Source organism: Maniola hyperantus, chromosome 21, assembly GCF_902806685.2.
Source record: "Maniola hyperantus chromosome 21, iAphHyp1.2, whole genome shotgun sequence".
Classification (NCBI taxonomy): domain Eukaryota; kingdom Metazoa; phylum Arthropoda; class Insecta; order Lepidoptera; family Nymphalidae; genus Maniola; species Maniola hyperantus.
Genome location: NC_048556.1, coordinates 3,531,237 through 3,552,854, shown reverse-complemented (window position 1 = coordinate 3,552,854; position 21,618 = coordinate 3,531,237). Strand labels below are relative to the sequence as shown.

The 21,618-nt window shown below is 37.4% G+C and overlaps 2 protein-coding genes and 1 long non-coding RNA gene across 9 annotated transcripts in view; 1 reads left to right on the top strand and 2 right to left on the bottom strand.

The window, feature by feature from the left end:
* Positions 1-1,056: 1,056 nt before the first annotated feature.
* Positions 1,057-7,360, bottom strand: pasi1 (pasiflora 1). Of its 4 annotated transcripts, none has more exons than XM_069505930.1 (6): positions 7,257-7,360; positions 6,638-6,979; positions 5,454-5,521; positions 4,867-4,986; positions 4,275-4,325; positions 1,057-3,081 (listed from the first exon to the last, which is right to left on the bottom strand). In XM_069505930.1, exons 2-6 carry the CDS (start codon positions 6,822-6,824, stop codon positions 2,995-2,997), a joined length of 513 nt encoding a protein of 170 aa, XP_069362031.1. In that variant the 5' UTR covers positions 6,825-6,979; positions 7,257-7,360; the 3' UTR covers positions 1,057-2,994. The 4 variants fall into 4 exon arrangements, with proteins under 4 accessions (XP_069362031.1, XP_034835792.1, XP_069362030.1 ...); XM_034979901.2 differs by having other exon boundaries at positions 6,638-6,913; positions 7,257-7,350; XM_069505929.1 differs by lacking the exon at positions 7,257-7,360 and adding an exon at positions 7,107-7,250.
* LOC138403852 (uncharacterized) overlaps positions 1,057-21,618 on the bottom strand; it is a 365,474-nt gene continuing 344,912 nt past the window's right edge. The window contains exon 2 of the long non-coding RNA XR_011238016.1: positions 1,057-2,222. This is a non-coding gene — a long non-coding RNA (uncharacterized lncRNA). The remainder of the gene's footprint in view (positions 2,223-21,618) is intronic.
* Positions 14,043-21,618, top strand: part of LOC117992198 (rho guanine nucleotide exchange factor 17) — a 128,600-nt gene continuing 121,024 nt past the window's right edge. For all 4 annotated transcript variants that reach the window (XM_034979857.2, XM_069505867.1, XM_069505868.1 and 1 more), the window contains exon 1: positions 14,043-14,425. The gene's annotated coding sequence lies outside the window, so the exon portion shown is untranslated. The remainder of the gene's footprint in view (positions 14,426-21,618) is intronic.

Below are 21,618 nucleotides of genomic sequence, written 5' to 3'. Positions count from 1 at the left end.
CAACTAAATTAGCGCCAGTGGGAAACCACTTTTCAACATTTTTAGGCGTTTCTCGAATAAAAATAATGATGCTGATGCTGATTACTATTGCATTTTGCTATAACCCCTTTACTATATTTTACAAAGGTATAAACTACAGTATCGAAGGAAGGAAGATGTTTTTTGTTTATATTATGTACCTACTTTAAAAAATTGGTCACAATTTGAAACTTATACATTCCACAAATTAATGTTTTTTTTTTATTTTAATTAAATTATCTTTTAAGTCTGATGCATGACAATTTTGAAACAATACTCATGTCCATTCCAGTTTTTGTATTTTTTTTTTACACAAAAATATTATTAAAAAATAGATGTTATTTGGTAATAGTTATTATATTAAAATTTATAAATTTACGGCCTGCGCAGACTAGGGAATATTTATTGTCTGCGGAGGACAAAAATGTATTACTAAGAACGTAGTAAAATATTAAGGACTTTTGCCCTCCACGGACAATAGCTAGTCGGTCGTCTGCGCAGGCCCTTATGCTTATTTTCATCGTGCAATATGAGAAGTAAAGTTGTTCATTTTTTTGTTTAAATAAGCTTCGTTATCTATCGTATCGTAATTTAAGAAAAATAAATAATATTATTATCATTAAAATTGTAATAAAGTTGTAATTAAAAATAATAATTGGGTATAGGCTTGTATGTATAATGAAAAAATTATTTGTTACGTTTCAATTCTTATTTTTTTCGAACTGATTTTTTTATTTTTATTTTTAACGATAACGTGAAAGAAATCTCTCCAATAAAATATTAAGAATTTTTAATGTGGTTGGTTTTATTTGACATCCAATGAGGTTTTGCATAACACCTTTGTACAGTACCCCGCAGGAAAATCCGGCGGTTTCGTAGAGCGTTATCTCTGTCGTTAAGACGGACAAAACGTCACAACGCGACAGGTCGAGATGGCCATCAGGGAGGGAACGCCCCGCACTCCCGCACAGCCCAAGAGTAAATAATAACGGAGGGTAGTATATAAACGTTGGTGGAAAGAAAGTAAACCATAACATGTATAAAAATGACATTACTTATATTTCTATGGCTCTTACAAAAATAAAATAATTAAATAAAACATGATCTTACAACACTTAAATAATTATAAATATCATTTCAATGTAGCCGATTATCTTGTACACAATCTCTAAACTAAACTAAATTGATAGGTTTAAATCTAATGCTATCCTTTTCAACAGGCGATATTATGAAAGGGAAAGCAATAGATTTAAACGTAGGTATCACTTTAATTTAGAGATTGTATACAACGGAATAAGGCACATTTATTGCTTAAGTATATTATTATAAATTTTCGGTGGATTTTATAGCGATACACTGTGCGTTCGAGCGTGCGTTGAGACATACATAGTAATGATTGTGAATATGTATTAGGTCAGCCTTACACAGACAGCTTAAAGCAGCAGTCATGCCTGCTTCAAGCTGCGACTGCATAGTGATCTTATATTTGCATACATACGTGGTACCACTCGAGCAGTTGCAACTGCTCCGGACAGTCAGCAGCACGGTGAAATGTCATGGTACGGTCAAACAGTTGTCAGGCATACAATAACTTCTCGAGCAGTCGACTGCTCTCACGCAGTTACCCTTTCCGCCCGCATCCCACCTCCGCGTCCCGCGCGCCTGATCAAGCAGTTGAAACTGACTGCTGCAGGCAGTTGACAATGGGAGCTTCAAGCTGTTGACAATGACTGCTCGAGTGGTCTGTGTATTTTGATCACTGGCTAACTGCTCGAGCTGCCTGTGTAAGGCCAGCCTTAGTGTGCCATAAATAAGCCAAAATCGAAAATAAAACTAAACCTAATAAATATTGTAAATATAAAATGGACGGATACTTTCAGACAGTTTACGTTACTACTTAATGCTATAGGTATAGCTAAAAATGATCTACATTTTCGAGTCTTAGGCACTTCTTTCTTAATCTAGTTCTTATACAAATACGGTAAACATAAACAATGAACTTAGAACTCTAGTGTGAAATTAATTTTGTTTGCTGGCTGTAGATATATGGACGAACTTGCTTTCCATATAAAAATTTGTGCACACCTACATAGAAAGATAGGTAAGTAGTTAAAATTATGGCTTTAGAAGATCACATACAAAAAAAAAGTTTCCGACGAATTGAGAACCTCCTCCTTTTTTGAAGTCGGTTAAAAATATAGTATCTAGTCTACATGTGGTTTAAAGTAAAAAAATAAAAGTCAATTTTAATTTCCATTTTCTTACTTATACAAAAGGACCGACGCACACAGACTGGAGTGGAGGCGATTCTCGTTAATAGAATTTTATTTAACATCATCACTACCCATATTATTGTTTGTTGGTTTATTGGTTTGTCCTTCAATCACGACGAAACGGAGCAACGGATCGACGTGATTTGTTGCATGGGTATAGTTTAAGACCTGTACATAGGCTACTTTTTATCCCGGAAAATCAAAGAGTTCCCACGGAATTTTTAAAGACTTAAATCCACGCGTACGAAGTCGCGGGCATCAGATAGTTAATTATAATTATATGACAGCTAATCTCACATATTTGTCGGAGTACGCCCGACTAGCTTCGACTCCTTCCGGAGTCTTTAGTCGTTGTGCTCGCAAAGCGGAGCCAAGTAGACTGCAAGGGTTCGAAGCTATAGTCAGGCATCCTCCGACAAATACGTGAATTTAGCCGTCATATATTTTATATTCATAATGAATAGTCAGAAACTTTAAACGAATTAGTTTTATAACGATAGTTTAAAAGCTGAATTTGACATTAACTGACATACCGTCGGAACTTTAAAAACAAAACACGGAAGACACGTGCCGCCGCCCTCATGCCAAAATCAATAAAGCTTAGTTTGAGCTTAGTATATCAAAAAAGATTCTACGCCTCGACTCTGCCAGTGTGCGTTGCGCCTTAGACTTATAATCAAATTTCTACTAGGCAATAATAATACTAATATTCAATCAATATCTCTATATTTGGAGACTGCATGTCGAGTATTATTTGATATTGTGACAGCACGCAGAGGTAGCAGTAAATCTGAAAACAGTTAAATATAATATAAAAAGTAATGGTCATCCATTGATGTAGATAGTGGGTAGAGATTACAGATCACGAATTTACATCGCACTTATCGATCGAATTATTTTTTTTGTGAATTTTTTGGTGGTTCGTCAAATTCAGACTTTTCAAAAATAAAATACCCTATTGTAACAGTTTTCTAATTTCAGAGATATTTATTTGTATAACAAAAACAGCTGCTCGATTGCGGTAGAATGACAGCTACAATGTCACGATCGCGATCACCTCTGATTGGTTGTTGCTCGCTCACTATTGGCTACAATGCATTGTTTCAACAAGAATCGCACAAATTCAGCCAATCACAACAATGAGATTGTAACAATGATTTATGCAGGTTTTACGAAATCGACCCGCTAGTTGATATTTGATCTAAGTACTGATTAGACATATTTTAATGTAACATTTTAACACAACAGAGTCCTCCGTTAGGAACACAACTGACACTCTACTCCATAGGTTAGGTTAGTGCCAAATATTTAAATCTCTATTTTTTACTTACTGCTAATAATGTTTTTTTTTTTAAAGAATATTAGCCATGTTAAATGACTAATATTCCCCTTTCCTCTCCAACTAAGCGTCAGACTTGTGCTAGGAGTAGGTACGACAATAGTGCAACGGGCGGGGTTTGAACCGGCGACCTTTCGGTTTTCAGTCCACTCCTTTACCGGGTGAGCTATTGAGGCTATTAAATGATGATTTTAAACCGTCTACAGACATATTTTCAAAAAAAAAACGGCCAAGTGCGAGTTTTGATTTTTTGTTTTGGGTTCAGGTTGGGTTGTGCTTCAGCCACCATACATAACTTGGCTTGGCTTGGATTGCGTATTAACCTTGGCTTGGATTTCGTATTAACCTTGGCTTGGATTTTGTATTAACCTTGGCTTGGATTTCGTATTAAGTAGAGAGGAACAGGGTATAACCATATTATGTAGATACGTTTAGCAATGATTTGGTAAATCAAATCAAATCAAATGTTTATTCAAAATAGGTAATAAATTACACTTTTTGAAAGTCAGTTGTTGCATGTGTAAGATGATAATATATTATAGTGGTGATAATTTTTACGCAAACTTAAAAACTAAATCTATGAGGGTTCCAAACGCGTACCAGGTCTGAGAAGAGCCCAGAACAGAAATAATTAAATTACTTACATTATATGCCATCCAGAGAAAATCTGTCAAGGCTGCAAATGTGGCATCAAGCTGAAATTTAAAAAAAAACTGGTCAAGTCAAAATCAGACACATAATCTGTGGCAACCTTACAGCCAGAACTCAACATTTGTACAGGTTTTAGTTTATTTATAAAATGGTTGTGACACACAGACTGACTGGACGAAATTAAAACCTCATTCAAACGGCAATTACACCACACGTTTCTTTGCAGGATAGTGAGGATACATCATATGTAGTAGCGCATATACTGAGTATAGAATCGTTCACACTGTTAATCTGCATGCGTTTTTGCACATGTGTGAATAGGGCCTAAGGGTTCCTTGTTTTACTCCAGAACCTTAACAAATCCATACTAATATTATAAATGCGAAAGCGTATCTGTCTAGCACTTTACAGTCTTACCGTTTAACCAATTTTGACATAATATGCTCCTTTTTTCCTGGGAAATTGAGTTAGCACTGGATTTCTAAGAACTTGAATCCACGCGGACTAAGTCGCGGGCATCATCTCATCATCATCATCATCATCATCATCAGTAGGAGATCATCTAGCCTATGATAATGAACTTACATAAATATAATATCCTCCGAGCAGCCACAATCCAAATATGAACTGGAAGAGAATAATCAGACCCATTGTGACGAGCCACGGCAGGATGAAGCCTCGCATCCAAATGTTGATGCCAATTACCTGAAAGTTGAAACATAACAATTGATATAGAATAATTAGATTAATTTTTAGGGTTTCGTACCTCAAAAGGAAAAACGGAACCCTTATAGGATCACTTTGTTGTCGGTCTGTCAAGAAACCTACAGGGTACTTCCCGTTGACTTAGAATCATGAAATTTGGCAGGCAGGTAGGTCTTATAGCAGATATAAGGGGTGAAATCTGAAAACCGTGAATCACACACAAAAAAATTAAATTGTGGTCATGAATTAATAATTAGTATTTTCAATTTTCGTAGTAAGATAACTACCTATATCAAGTGGGGTATCATATGAAAGGGCATCTGTGCATTCTAAAATAGCATTTTTATGCATTGAATTATCGTTCAAAATGTCGAAAAATACGACTGTAGTACGGAACAATCGACTCGCACTTGGCTGGTTTTAAACCTTTTAACCTATACTTAAGTAATAAGAAGAAAAATAGTTACCATGAGCACTGATGATATTATAAGTATGAGAAGAATGCAAATAAATATTACTCCAAACACTTGTAGAGCTGGAAATAGAGAATTTTCATATTAATTTCAAAAAATAATCTACATAATTTAAGTAAATAAAATAATAATATGATCAGGGTCCAGGGTTTTTGTGGCACACACCGACATAAACAAATCTTCTAAATGTATAAAAGGAAAAGGTGACTGACTGACTGATCTATCAACGCACAGCTCAAACTACTGGAACAATCGGGCTGAAATTTGGCATGCAGATAGCTATTATGGCATAGGCATCAGCTAAGAAATGATTATTGAAAATTCAACCCCTTAGGGGGTGAAATAGGGGTTTGAAATTTGTGTAGTCCATGCGGACGAAGTCGTGAGCATAAGCTAGTAATAAATAAATAATAAATAATTTTGTTGTTTCGCCAAATCTAGTCAAAATTAGGTAAAGCCACTGATCCCTAAAATAAGTTGTATACCCATGTACCATGTAATGTGTATCATGTAATGAAGCCAGTACAATTCAACTGAGTTTAACTTGCCTGCTTGGAGGCATGGCAATATTATAGCTAGCGGAAAAAATGAAATCTAATATGGCATTCCATATTCTAGCAGTGCATATTAGAATCGAAAAAGCTTCACTTCATATAAGTTTGTGGATCTATGACTATCTACGGGTGCAGACCTTTGTGATGCGTCACATTCAATAGTAAAATGGCACATTCTTTTAAATTATATATTCTGTAGAATTGTTCACTATATTGAGCTGCCACCACAGACCACCACCTATAGACGCCTAATAGCGGTACACCCCTGATCACCAAGGTTAGGCAGTTTCTTAGCATAAAAGTCGGCCCACGCCCATTCGGTACCCTCATTCCGCACATTGGCTTGATTATGTCACGTTTGACTGCACCAATCACAACAAAGCATTTTCCCTTGTCCTTCACCACCATTTTTTCACGATTTTGTTTTCATGCAAAACCTTGTATATGCATACTCTTGAGGTTGAATTCTCTGTGGCTGGCACTGCGTTGACAATGATGATGATGATGATCATGACAGGATTTATAGCTACCATATTTCTTCCAAATTAACCCACCTCCATCTTCAAGTGCATTATCACTTATAGTCAAAGACTACTTTGATGTAAAATAAAAAAAAACACTCACATCCCCTCACATCAGCTTCAAACAACGGATTCCATAGCTGTGTAGAATCACCTCCACACATCTGATACACTATAAACGTTATCAGCACAATGCTCATTGCAGCCGTATACACTGCCACTGCCCGGCTGCCACTCTTCACAGTTGACGACCAAATGCATGGTGACCAACATGATTCCAATATGGGCATTTTAGTGTAGTTTTCTTAGTATTAGTGCTTTAAAACATATGCCAAATATTCTAAATATTGGCAATATGGATTTGTAATTTACTTTGCACCTGTAAATAATAACAATGCCTAATATTCCAAATATTGGCTATATGGATTTGTAATTTACTTTGCACCTGTAAATAATAACAATTATATGATGCTCAAATATATACAATCTCCAAAACAGGCACTTTTAATGCAAATTATACGATTTCCATAACGAGAAAACGATGAGGAACAGAATTTTTAAAGATGCCACACCTTTAAAACGTTACAGCTACAGTTAACTTTTGGCGGTTGTTTTTCGCAAAAACTTGAATTGAACAATGTTTTTTTCGTAATCGGTTATCGGCATGTGGTTCTTAGTTTTTATTATTTCGGTAAATTATGCACAGAAAACATTCAACTTACGAGAAAATTGGTACTTATAATAAAAGTTAAAAAGAGGTTGTTGACATCACAAAGTACAAAAACTTTTTTACATACGACTTACGACGTTGATATTTGACAATGACATATTGATGGCACGATGGCGTTGGCAAATTACAGTACCTATATAATTTGACAGCTACCACAGACAAACATCATAACAGATAAGTAAAATATTGTAAAATATATAGGCAAACTATGAGGCACGCGATTGCAACGCGTAATCACGACATAATCGCGACACGACTAGACTGATTAACAAATTAGAGCGAGAGATCGGAGTTCGGAGTTCGGACCCTAGTGAAGTGCAATCTCTCACTCTCGCTCGGCAGTCAAAGTGAGTAAGCAATCCAGTCACGCGCTATTTAAACTTTTTGTGTCAAATTCATGTCAAAAGTACCTACCTACGATTTTAGTGCTTATATTTTTAAAGGTGAACCGTACCAATTTTGACATGACAGTTGACCCATTGAGTTAAAAATCAGCGTGAATTTTTTCCGGATTATATATTTTATTATTAATATACCATGGTCACTTACCACAAAGCGATCGATCGCGCGTCGCCGTCGCGTGCCTCAAAGTCAACCACAACTACCATAGATAAGAGTAATCTTTATTTTGATTGATTGCAACCGTGAAATTAGGCGGAAAATTTGAAATTCAAGTGTTTTGTTTTTCGAAATAATATTAAATACTATAAAACCAGGATTCAAACCCATTAATTTTGAATTATTCGGAACGTTCTTAACCATAAACAAAGATTTTAGAAACAAGCGTTATTGTATTATTCAATCATTTTATTATAATTATCAAGAATATAAACAACCTGTAAGTTTAAATTAATTATTCATGCAACATTCTCTCGCTACGTCCCTATCGATTTGCATTGAATAGCTTTCTTAAAGCACGATTATCCTATAAGAAACGAATCATTAGTAACGTACTTATAGAATTAACAGATAATAGGAAAGTCCGTGCATCTGGCTTCCCTGTAATGTCACCGACCTCACAATTCATTCTAAGGATGCCTGTCCACTGCAGAGCATCGGAGAAGCGTTCAGCAGACCAATCAGAAAATGACACAGAGACCGAAATGACTTAAAAATTTCTTACCTTTAAGTCTATGTCAATAAATTAGATTATAATAATAATACTATCCATGCTATGCGATTTTCATCTTCTTAAATAAAATATAAATAAACTTGACTAAGTGCGAGTCAGAGTCGCGTACTGCGGGTTCCGTACCTTGAAAAGATAGATAGGTATGAGTACGTCATAATCATACCTAAAAATTTGTTAAAGTTATTTGACCGCCTCAAAATATTGTAGAAAGTGTGTGTGTTTGATGGTCTCTTGGTAGTTGGTTTGTACTTCAATCATTATAATATTATATATTGCATAGATACATTATAATATTATAGTTAAAGACCTAGAGAGGCTACTTTTTATCCCGAAAAATCAAAGAGTTCCCATGGCCCATGGGGATGGGATATTTAAAACCCTAAATCAGCGCGCACGAAGTCGCGCGCATCAGTTGGTTCAGTATAAACAACTTAATACCTGAGAAAAAAAGGTGAGTCAAGACTCAAGACACAAGGACAGACGGGCAACAAAAACGTCCTATAAGGGTTCCGTTTTTCCATTATGAGGTACGGAACCCTAAAAAGATTGTTCCTTATAGAGAGGCTGTCAAAATGTGGGTTACATTAATGAGCGAATTAAACACTGATAAGTCTGGATAAATCCTTAAAAGGGAATAACTTGGTCGACCGTCAATGTATTAACATTTACACACACTTTATTTAGGTGTAATCTATACTCTATACTATTATATAAAGAGGCAATTGTCGTTAAGTTTGTTTGTAGGGGGTAATCTTAGTTTGGAACTACTGAACCGATTTTAAAAATTCTTTCACCAGTAGAAAGCTACATTAATCCTGAGTGACATAGGCTATACGGGATCTTTAAAAACCTAAATCTACGCGGGCGAAGCCGCGGGGATCAGCTAGTGATAAATAAAATTATATGGGCAACTGGCAGTTGGTACCTATAGTAAGCGACAGGTTGAGATGGCAATCGGGGTATGAAGCGGGGAGACGCCCCGCACACCCACACGTCACCCGCACTCGCCCGCACCAGATTAGCTCCTCCCCTCCCCGACTGCCATCTCGACCTGTCATTTGGCGCAGGTAGCCTGAAAGTAGCCTTATTTTTCTTTGATTTACATAGCCTAATATTTGACATATCGTCGTTTAGGATCAAACCGAGAGTACCTACACTCTAGTTCACATTCACACTGACATAGTTGTTTAGATTTAGATTGGCTGAATTTATATGGAAGCTACCGCCTTAGTTTGACAGCTATTATAGAACTGTGTCATAGTGAACTAACTGGCTGTGGCTATTGTGACCATGGAGTGCCGTGGAGCTGTGAATCAGCTTAGCTTAGTACGATACGTAATATATCAGTGTGACGATTGCAATCCTTTATGGCCCCGTACACAGTCAATCTTATCCGCGACCTGCAATAAAAATCGCATGGGTTTACTAAAACCTGCCATACCCTTTCCAGGTTAGCCCGCTTCTATCTTAGACTGCATTGAGATTGCAGTCAAGGGCTAACTTGTATATATTCATATATCCAATGAATATTGGATATTGGATATTGGATATTTGATGTTTTTTCATGTTGATGAAAAAACATCAAAATCAATGATTAGGGTTCAGTCAGTCGATTCTGGAAGGCAGGAGCAGCTGTATAATGTTACGAATGATATGAACATTCAATTTCAAGAAAATTCAATTAAATTTATTCTAACAAAAAACCGGGCCAAATGAGAACCACCTCCTTTTTGGAAGTCTGTTAAAAACCAGAGCGAACTAGACAAAACTTACCTATACAAATGAATTTGTAGCACAGTTTGTAGGTATAATTTAGCGCCAAAGCTGTACCTAATAGGAACACAGGCATTGAGCAAAGGTCAAAACAAAGCACGTCACAAATTGACTTACAATGTAACACGAGGTAGGTACATACTACAGTATAGTACCTATCAAACAAATTTTCAATAACAATGACCGAGCAACATTTCTATCTTTATACATATTATATTTTATGTTCCGAGAAATTGAGCTTATAAAGAGGTTGATAAAATTCGAGCTTACTTTAAAAGTTTAATATGTAAGTACGCGACAGGTCGAGATGGCAATCGGGGTATGCGGGGAGACGCCCTGTACGCCCGCACGTCACCCGCGCTGGTTACTGTAACCCGCTTGAGCCCGCTGTAACTGTATCGACTTGGGTGTAATCATCATCATTATCATCATCAACCAATAGACGTCCAGAGCTGGACATAGGTCTCTTGTATGGACTTGTACACGCCAAAGTCTTGCGCCGCCTGAATCCAGCTCCCTGCGACTCGTCTGATGTCGTCCGTCCACCTAGTCCTAGTGGGGGGTCTTCCAACACTGCGTCTTCCGGTGCGAAGTCGCCATTCCAGCACCTTGGGAGTTGGGACCCCAACATCTATCGGTTTTACGAACTATGTGCCCTGCCCATTGCCACTTCAGCATCGCAACCCGTTGAGCTATGTCGGTTACTCTAGTTCTTCTACGGATGTCCTCATTTATGATTTCATCACGTAGAGAAACTCCAAGCCAGCTCTCTCCATCGCCCGCTGAGTGACTCTCACGCACTGTTCGAAGACCATTCTTCAAAGTCAAACTTGCCCTAACTCCAAAATCCAAGCAGGCCACCCAGGTCGGCAAGTAAGCAAGCATCATTATCGTGTGCCTTCTCTATTAAAAGCCGCCTCTTTTTACTTTGAGTAACTAAGCCCTGTCCAGTTGTCCACCCCCTTATATCGTCCAACCATTTGCGTCTGCCAGATTTAGGCAGTCTTGCCAAAAGCAAGCATGCCTAAACCTTTCTTATTCTGAAGGACGACGTACCTACGCTCAGTAATAAGCCGGTGATGAGTTGGATGATGAACATTTTCGGTTAAAAAAATGCGATTATAAAGGTAAACTAACAGAAACAAATAATTACCTAAGTACCTTAAGACAAAAAGGGTATAGGAACTCCCGCTATTTGAAAAGGTTTGACCGATAGCATCGATTGAAATGTTATCTATCCGTAATAGACTCGCTGAACGATATGACACTGCGAGGGATAGATACTTAATCTCGCTAAATATTGCAATGTCAATACATGATAAACTAATGATAAGAACTCGCTTACGACTGAGCAGTTTGGAGGAAAACTGTTTGTAACTTTACCGAAACACATTAATATCAAAATGTCAGTAAAGTAAGTGTAATATATCTACGTATTGTAAATGGACAGTGCATAATATACAGGGTGTAACTAGAACGCTGGCAAAAACAAGACAGGTGTAGTACTGATTATTACTGATAATAGGATACTACAAAAAAACGCGAAAAAGAAATATTAAAAATCCTATAATTTTTAAAAGTTTACGATATATTGTAAGTCAAACATTTGATTGACGCTAGAGGTCAACGAACGTTGCGTAAGTAGGCCACTCGGAGTGTTGCGTTGTAGGCGAGGCATTGACCGGAGATTTGCGCGCTATACATTGCTGGTTGCACTATACAAAAGCATTATACGCACAAAACGAAGATGAAATGAAAATATATAAGTATAAGTATTAGATTCTAGATGATGCTGACGACTTCGTTTGCGTGGATTTAGGTTTTAAAAATCCCGGAACTTTTCCTGTAACTACCTGTCTACCAAATTTCGTCAAAATTGGTTAAAGGAATGGGCCGTGAAAAATTATACCAGACAGCTAGATCTAAGACACTGTCGCATTTTTCTTGAGGAAAATCTTGCATATTGGTTTAAAAAAGCAAACCCCTGCATAAGTATTTTGGTTTGGCAAGTTACTGCCAGCGCCCATGTAGTTTTATCTCATTAAAAAGATTAGGATGATGAAGTGATGTCATTTAAAAGATATCATAATACAAATCAGTCTGAAAACCTGTTCCGGATTTTTAACCAAATCATACCTACCTGTCGTTAATCGATTTCTTGTCGATCTGACCGATTAATTGTTTTGTTTCAGAGGTTGAGGATATTGTATTATTTGTATTGCCATAATATTACGTGATGTCAGAATCGGCGGGTAAAAAATATTGCTTTTTTTCCAACAAGGAATTTAGGTATAGTGGGTCAAGGTATAACCATCTCAGGGTTTGTGCAAAGTACACAATTTTACTGCTAAAGCGATGTTATTTAAATAGGTAGGTACTAATTTTACTCAACGGATTTTGTTTCCGTTCCAAAAAGTTTGTTTTGCATATTTTATCTTTAGTCCTTCCAATATAATCCTCTACGAAACTTTCCCCTGTTATTATTTTAAATCTTTACCTTTCCTCCGTATCTTGTCATTGGTCCCCCGATTCTTGGTTCGAACAACACTGTTAATCGTTAATAATTATCGAAATTGACGAAAATACACTTGTCGCACCGTCTGCGGAAGGATCTAGGAGCCCGTACCGCGTAAACTGTTTAATATCCACAATAAATATTATAGGTACGTACAACGCAGACATAGTTATAAAATACAGTAAGTAATTTACAATATGACTTATGAGGCAATTCAAAATATATACTCGAAACTAATAATTTAGAATGGCATCATCTAGGTTAAAGAGACCGGCAGTTTTTTTATAATCCGTAATAAATTATTGAACACCAATTTATTTCGGCTTCCTTCCTCCCAATTTAGATGAGAATCTGGGTTGCGTTAGTTTTAAGGGATTTCGTTGCACATAAATATCAATTTTATGCATCGTAACAAGTCTCATTTATTGGCCTTTGCTATTCTCGTCATGATCACGTCCTTAGAATTAAAAGATTTTACTCTCGAAGTAAGATTAGGAAGATCTTTGTTAGAGTAATTTTTCATATTGGTTCTTTACAACAATATTTTGAAGCGACATGTGGCATGAACAATTTAATTCAGGGTTTCTTTGAGATTCGGGCAACAATTTTGTGGTGACATGTGGCATGGAATATTTAATTCAAGAATCAGGATACCTGCAGCTGCTGTGAGTTTACCTATTTTATTAATGCACTCAGTTTGACTTTTGCCTTTTTCTAAAATCATGTCTTCTCAAATGATTAATTATCAGTTATTTTTTGCACTTGTAGTCATAGTAATCGTGAAAAGGTACGTAGTGCCCCCTCCTTTAGTTTGGCTCGTCTCGGCCCCTGATATTATGGTATTGCCTATTTATTGCAGGAATTTCACAATGTATAATTTTTTTAACATTTACGCAGTTTCACTCTTGTTATTTTTATTATGATCGCATCCGTTGATATTAGAAGCGTTTGATCTAAAAGTGTGATCATAAATAGAATCATTCCTCATCTTCACAACAACTTTTTGCACAATCATAGCGACATGTGGCTACGCTTTTTTATTTCGATGCATTTTCAAGATCGCTTGCTGGCATGCGCTATTATGCGACTTAGGAGATTCCGACGATGTAATCTCCGTCATTTTTCATGAAAAAGTTTGCAAAGGTACATGCGCTTGACCAGAATTTCAATTTCGATCGCAATCTGATCGACGTCGTTATCAAGATTGGGTTTGGCTTGGCCCTTCATTTATTTGCGTCGTTTTTTCTTTATATAAATGTAATATTATCGGTGCGCCGTGAAGTGAGGAGCGTTTTTGGCTGATCGAGCATGGCCACGCTCTCAGCTCAACTCAAGTCGCGACTACTTCAGACCGGTTAGTTCAGTTTTAGTACGTATACCGCGTCCGCGCACCGCGGCATCGGATTCTGTAGCCGGCGAGATCATTTCTTTTTTTTTTTCAACAATACACTGTCCGACCACGCAAGTTTTAGCTGTGACTCTTAGTGAATAATCGATTAGAAAAGAGTAAAGACCCAATCCTTAATCGTGATATTCGACAGCGACTGAGTGATTCTTTCTTTGCGAAAGATTTTCTAGTGATAGTTCTTTTTTTTGTATCACGACTTTTGCATCCGAGTCCTGTGTAGCTGTGCTGTGGAGTTTGGTTCGGGTGAAATTGTTACCGGTATTGGTCTCGTGGTATCTGATACCAATTGGTCCAGTCAAGTTCATTGTCGTGGTTATCTTGATTCAAAAACTGGTAAGTGTATTTTATGATCGGAGCACTTTCTTCATTGTTGCGGTCCCGATGCTGAATTTTACGTTTATTGGACGGGTTTTGATTTTATTATATTGTTCGGTGAAACTTCTTACTGTTTTATGGGTTTGTTTTACAATATTTTTGCATTAAAATTAGATTAATGGCGTTTCTAGTCTCGATTTGTATGGAAATCACTTTTCTATCTATTATGTAGAGTTTAGTAGATAACGAATTAAGACATATCAATAACTTCTTATGTAGAGCCAGTAGAAATTTTTAGAGCGCTTTAATAAAAAGTTTTAGAGGATTTCTTATTTTATTATTATACCTATACCAACCTATCGGCGGGGATTTTTGACTTTTTAAATGACAATTTGATCCTACTAAACTGAGTTCAAGATGACATGGTTTTTCAGTAAGTACATCTTTGTCACATTTGTCTAGTGGGAAGCTTCGGCCGTGGCTAGTTACCACCCTACAGGCAAAGATTTAGGTAGGTAGGTACGATGGCGTGTAGAAACCAAAGGGCATGAGTTTAGTAAAAACTGCCATACCCCTTCCAGGTTAGCCCGCTTCCATGCATAGACGGCATCATCACTTACCACCAGGTGAAATTGCGTAAGGCTAACTTGTATCTGACTAAAAAAAACTTTGTACCTATTTGTGTACAGAGCATGTTTTATGATAAATATATAACTGTACACTGAAGGTATATTATATTAGGTACCTACATTTTTACATGTAGGCAGATATAATATGTAGGTAGTCGAAATTCCACGGATACGTACAGCTACGAAGCGATTTGCCTTTTCATTTCTAATTCGAACCGCTGAGATTTGGAATACCCTTCCAGCATCAGTTTTCCCCTCCAATTATAATATGGGTACCTTCAAGTCAAGAAGGAATAGGCATCTTCTAGGCAAGCGCGCTCCATCTTGCCACCCAGGTTTGATTGCAGCCAAGCGCTAGTCTATATATAAAATAAAAATGCATGTATAAATATAATAACATGCTGTCAAATGAAAAGTGACGTAACTCAAGGAACATCGAAAAAAGAGTTACAAAGGCTTGCATTTATATTCTTACCAAGTTATAACAGGATAAAGGTAAGTAAGTCACGTTTCTGAGATAAGTAGGTGTAAGTAAGAAAATAACGAAATGCATACACGCAATGTTTTTTAATCGTCTGAACAACTTGATTTTCGAATTTTTAATTACTTACTTATTAAAAATAATGCAGTTTAAACATTTTGTCATTCTTAAAATGGAATTCAAACTGTAAGCAAAAAAAAACCGGTCAACGCGAGTCAGCCTCGCGCACCGAGGGTTCCCTCCTACAGTTGTACTCTTTCGACATTTTACACGATGAATCATAAACATAGTTTTGTAAATGTACAGGTAAAGCCCTTTCATAATAATTATGATACCCAGCTTAGTAAAGTTATCTAACTTTGAAAATTGAAAATACGAATTATTTGTTCATGATTCGACGGACGGATTATTAATTCACGGTTTTCGGATTTATTCCTTGACTTGTGATAATAATAATTATAAGACCTACAGCTAACCTACCTACCTGATGCTAGGTCAACGGGAAGTACCCTATATAGGTTTTCTTGACAGACACGAAGGACAGATGAACAGACAGACAACAAAGTGATCCTATAAAGGTTCCTTTTTTCCTTTAGAGGTACGGAACCCTAAAAATTACCTGTTATGCTTACTTAACTATCTCCATACAACAACGTTGTTAGATTTAACGACCTCTTCGGCGCAGTGGTGAGCGCTCTGGTTTTTAACTAAGAGATCATGGGTTAGATTCCTGGAAGGTGCTATTTGGAATTTGGATATACCCACTATATCCTGGATACTACTCTATAGGTAGGTACTTCTATAATCCCAAACCCATATTATAAAATATGCGAAAGTGTGTTTGTTTGTTGGTTTATTGATTAGTCCTTCAATCAAGTTGCAACGGAGCAACGGATCGAAAAATAAAGTTATCGAAAAAAAACGATAATTATTTATCTAAGTCAGGTCTGTAAAGATTATCATAAATTAATTATGGAGGGTCACACGCTGGCAGAGATAATTAAATAAATTAAAAATAATAATTACAATTAATCACTGAATTAAAAAAAGTTTTATGGCCTGTTCACATCTTTCTAGCTGCGGATCCAGCTAAGTTATTTCTAACGATGGAATTAAATTGATGAAATTGTTGACATTTATTCTGGTTATGTTCACCCGGCTCAGTGCTGTGTGAGCTGAATTTCACTCTATTGCATCGTATCAAGAGTCACTATCTTTAGCCTTTTTTAGCCCTTGACTGCATTCTCATCTGGTCGTAAGTAATCTGGAAGAGGTATGGCAGTTTTTATTAAACCATACCCCTTGGGAAACGCTAAATAAGTTGGTGGCACGGCTTTGCCGGTAGGCTGCATGTAAACTAGCTACGGCCAAAGCCAGACAGACTAGACAAAAGTGTCTTTGCGGAGTGTCTGTACTATTAGGTGTTACTGTTACTAGAGACATGTCAACCGGCCCTTAGATAAAAATATTAATCAAAGTGAGTAAGCGATTGAGGAAACAGACCAATAAATTTTTACATTTGCATAAACTGATAAACAATTTATGTTCAGACAATCGGACGTGAATAAAAATACACTTCATAATAATTGCACTTGATAAAGGCTTGGACAGACTAGGGCTGCCAGGCTCTAAAATAAAAAAATAAGCTGAAAATTTTGCCCTGAAAGTCGTAGGTGTAGTCCGCGACAGATTGAGATGGCAATCGGGGTATGAGGCGGGGAGACGCCCCGCACACCCGCGCTCGCCCGCACCGCGCGTAAACCGTAATAGGTAATTGAAATTTTACAGAATATGAGAAATTTAACAAAATTAAAAAGTGTTTTCTTGTACGATGGTACAGAACTCTTCGTGTGCGAGTCCGACTCGCACTTGACCGATTTTTAGGCTGAATACATTAGTCTGAAGTCCCTGAAATCCGTATATCTATATCTTTTTAATAGCCAAATATAGTTTTTAGACTTAACTTTTTTAATTAAAAAAACTCGGTCACTTATATAAACAGGTAAAAGTAGGTATTTATTTTATCATAGTTTTTTTTAACTACTTTTATTAACTTAAGTAACTTAATGTATACCCAGGGTATCCTTTTTGAAAAGCATAAGAAATTGTACACTGAATGCACTTTACTAGATTTTATAGAAGATGAAAAATATTCTCTTATGAGAAATTCATGTAATCTGAAGGAGCCCTTCAACATTTTCCTTAATAAAATTATGTCAGAAGTATTGTGTTTCACTCTCGAAATCCAATACGAAACTTTTAAATCTTATGGCGCTCTGTATGATTAAAACGGCGTTTTTATTCCATCCACTGTTGTTTTTTTTGCAAGCAGATGCACAGGGTCAATGATTGTAAGGCTGAGCACATATAGGGTGTACCCAGAACGCTAGCAAAAACTTGGCGCTATTGTAATACTACCTAAACATAATCCAATACCAATAACCATTGCCTCATTTTGTAGTTTAAATGATTTAGTATTTTTCAAACCCGCAATGTATAGCGTGCAAAACTCGGGTCAATGCCCCACCTACGACGCGGCATTGACACCGAGTGGCATTCTTTCTTGAAAATTCATTGACCTCTAGCGTCAGTCAGATGTTTTTTCCATACTTCCATACTTAATATTATAAATGCGATAGTGTGTCTGTCTGTCTGTCTGCTAGCCTTTTACGGCCCATCCGTTCAACCGATTTTAACGAATTTGGTACAGATACAGCTTGCATCCCGGGGAAGGACATATACTACTTTTTATCCCGGAAAATAAAAGAGATCCCACGGGATTTTTAAAAACCTAAATTTACGCGGACGAAGTCGCGGGCATCATCTAGTGATTTATAAATTAGTAACTATGTAACTCTTTATCAACGTTCAGCGTTCGTTAAGAAAAGTAGGTAGTTACGGTCAGTGGAGAATAAATAACCTCACATACCGTTTAGGAACTAAACTAGACTGCTAATCGTAAATCTTGACGGCTACCGAGCCGTACGCAGCGTCACAATGGTTACATCACCATATCATAGGCAAAGAGCTAGCAGCATATACGTCTCAGAGTTTATACAGTTTCAAGCTGATGCCTACGGTTTCGTCCGTTTTTGTTCCAGTTTTAATAATCCCGTGGAAACTCTTTAATTTTCGGGGATAAAAGCAGCTTATGCCACTCTCCATGTCTTTAACTATACCCATGCAAAAAATCACGTCGATACGTTACTCCGTTGCAACATGATTAACGACAAACCAACAAACAAACACACTTTCGCGATTATGGACAGTGATTGACGTCCAAAGACGTATTCATACATCTACGGGAGTTTACACAATGTAATGAAAATTGTGTAATTACACAGCATAAAGAAGTAGAGAATCTGTGATCTGACAAAGATGTTCTTTTTACTTCCTCGTCATTTTGTCATTTTGTGTAATTTCAGTACTACGATTGGCAAAAATTTATACAATTATTGTGGGATAAGTCAAAATAATTACTAGGTACTTACTTGTTTATATCGACAATAGAAGAAATTCTGGCCCTCTAGATACGTACCTATTTAGGTATTACACCTGGGATTTTGGTTAAGAAATTCAGCTTCGTTATTTATCATTCGTCCAGTGAAACAGCAGTGACAGATCCTCTTACTCAAATGGAGTAAAAAAGACACTTTTTGTCATCTAATAATGCAATATTTTTTTAGATTTGTCGTCAGGTTTCCACATTTTTGTCATGTGGATCTGTATCAGGACTAGTACTTAACTTGGTATTAGAACGAATATCGCTAAGTGTTCTGACGTTTTGTCGAAAAACTGAAGCAAGCGGTATAACTGTAGGGCGATTTCGTAAGACCTGCACCAATCATTATTACAATCTCAATTGTTGTGATTGGCTGAATTTGTGCTATTTTTGTTGCAACAATGCATTGTAACCATTAGTGAGCGAGCGTCAACCAACCAGAGGTGATTGCGATCGTGACATTGTAGCTGTCATTCTCCCGCAATCGCGCAGCTAATCTACGTAAAAACGAGCTAAACAAATCGTCAACCAGCTCTCAGACAATCGGGAGAGGCTGGTCATGTCAAGATAATTACCGCCAATAATCTTGTATCGGCTACCTTATTTAAATACATTGACGCATACTTTCTCGCGCAGAGTGGGTAGACAGGAGTGACGCTAAAATGCAGGCTCGACATATCGTTTTATTGTGATGAGAGTCAATAAAAAATCGTCATCATCATCAAAATAGCTGTAGGACTATCGGCATCATATTCTTCATTGCTGAGGATAGTGACCCTAATAATCACATATAGTGGTAGGAGTTTTCTCTATGAATGGTAGGATGGTAGGATAATAATGCGGTATGTTCCCAGATTCTTCCGCATTCAACTTCGATTCAAAGAGTAGGTGAATCAGGCTAGTTAAATAATTTGACGCATACTTTCACGCGCGGAGAGACAGGAGTGACGGAAAAATGCAAGCTCGATATAATGTTTTATTGTGATGAAAGCTAATAAAGAATCGTCATCACCAAAACAGCTGTTATGATATTTGAGTAAGCAATTAACGAACTAACAGAATTAATCAGATATTTTTTTCCACGTCCAAATTACCAAAACCGTCATCTCCCTCAGTCTTCTTTACTCCATTAATTGACATAACTACCACAATCTTCAAGATACATAAAAAAAAAACTAGGATTCTAGGGCAGGGAATCGACCACAGCGCTTACCACTGCGTCAGGGACGTCGTCACGTCAGGAGGGAGGGATCCTTTGATAGCAAACCAAAAAAACGACCAATCTGAGACGTGAACTCGAGACTTCATGGTCCGCACAGGCATAGTTACGAGCCAATAACTTGCGTATATGGTGTGTAGGACGTACATACATAACTTACCTAATTACGTCTCTATACAATTGGGCCAAGGCCTACCACCGCCGATTCTATTACAAATTTTATATTAACACATAACATTAAGTAAGTATATTGTATATTTTGTCTCAGTCGCATCTGAGATCCGGGATCCTGAGACGCCTTGACGCCTACTTGACGCGGACGGTAGGTACCGCTGGGTTTTTTAATGGGTATGCTGAAGGTTGTAAAAATTGCCAGTGTGTCCCACATACCCGCTCTTGTGCGGGATGCGTAATTGCATTTTTACCAGCGGGGGGATTTATATAATTGTACTCTAGGCATATAGGTGCCATAATTATGTCTATGTACCAGCTTCTCACCTTCTCCCAAGCTCAAGTTCAGTGATGCAACTCCATTCTCCATGTATTAGCCGTAGCCATTAATGGGATGGCTCTGCCAAATATGCTTGATGCATTGGATTCAGTGGATCGTCGCGCTACAAAGGTGACAAACCGCTGGTGGGGTCAGTTCTAATTCTAAGCTTCACAGTTTGGAACATCGGCGCAAAGTTGCCTGTCTATCGGTATTCTTTCTACAAGTATATTTCTGAGAGTGTGCCCAAGAACTTTTTGACCTGGTTCCTCCTTCACGTTTTTACCGTCATACGGCTCGTTCCGCAACTCATCGCCAAGGTCTGCACCCGTACGAAGTCAAAAATCCACGGACACGCACTAAGAGATTTGCCTTCTCGTTTTTAATTCGAACCACTAGGATATTTTCCCCTCCAATTTTAATGTGGGTACCTTCAACCTCTAGTCAAGAGAGGCATCTTCTAGGCGTTCCAATCTTAGGCTGCATCATTACTTACCAGCAAGTCTGATTGCAGCCAAGCGCTAGTCTATAAATTAAAAAAAAAAAGTTAAATTCCAACCCATACAGTTAAACAAGAAACCGTCTCATTAGTTACGCGTGCGACACGTTCCATCGGGTTTGGTATTTTTTTGCTGACAGTACTGCATAAATTATAGGCCATTACAATCGTTTAAGATATTAATCTTGCATATTGATGAGTTGGCAAAAAACGGGACACTCGAGTTTCGGCTGTTTGGAGTTCCCCTGTGAGATGTAACTGTGTTTTAAGCCATGGCTTCACAAAACGCGCGACGGAACCAGTAAAACGCTTTATGGCAGCTTTAGGGATGATTTATGCTACACCGTGCCGGGTCCGAGCCGTGTCGCGTCCAAGGCACCAGATTGAGAAT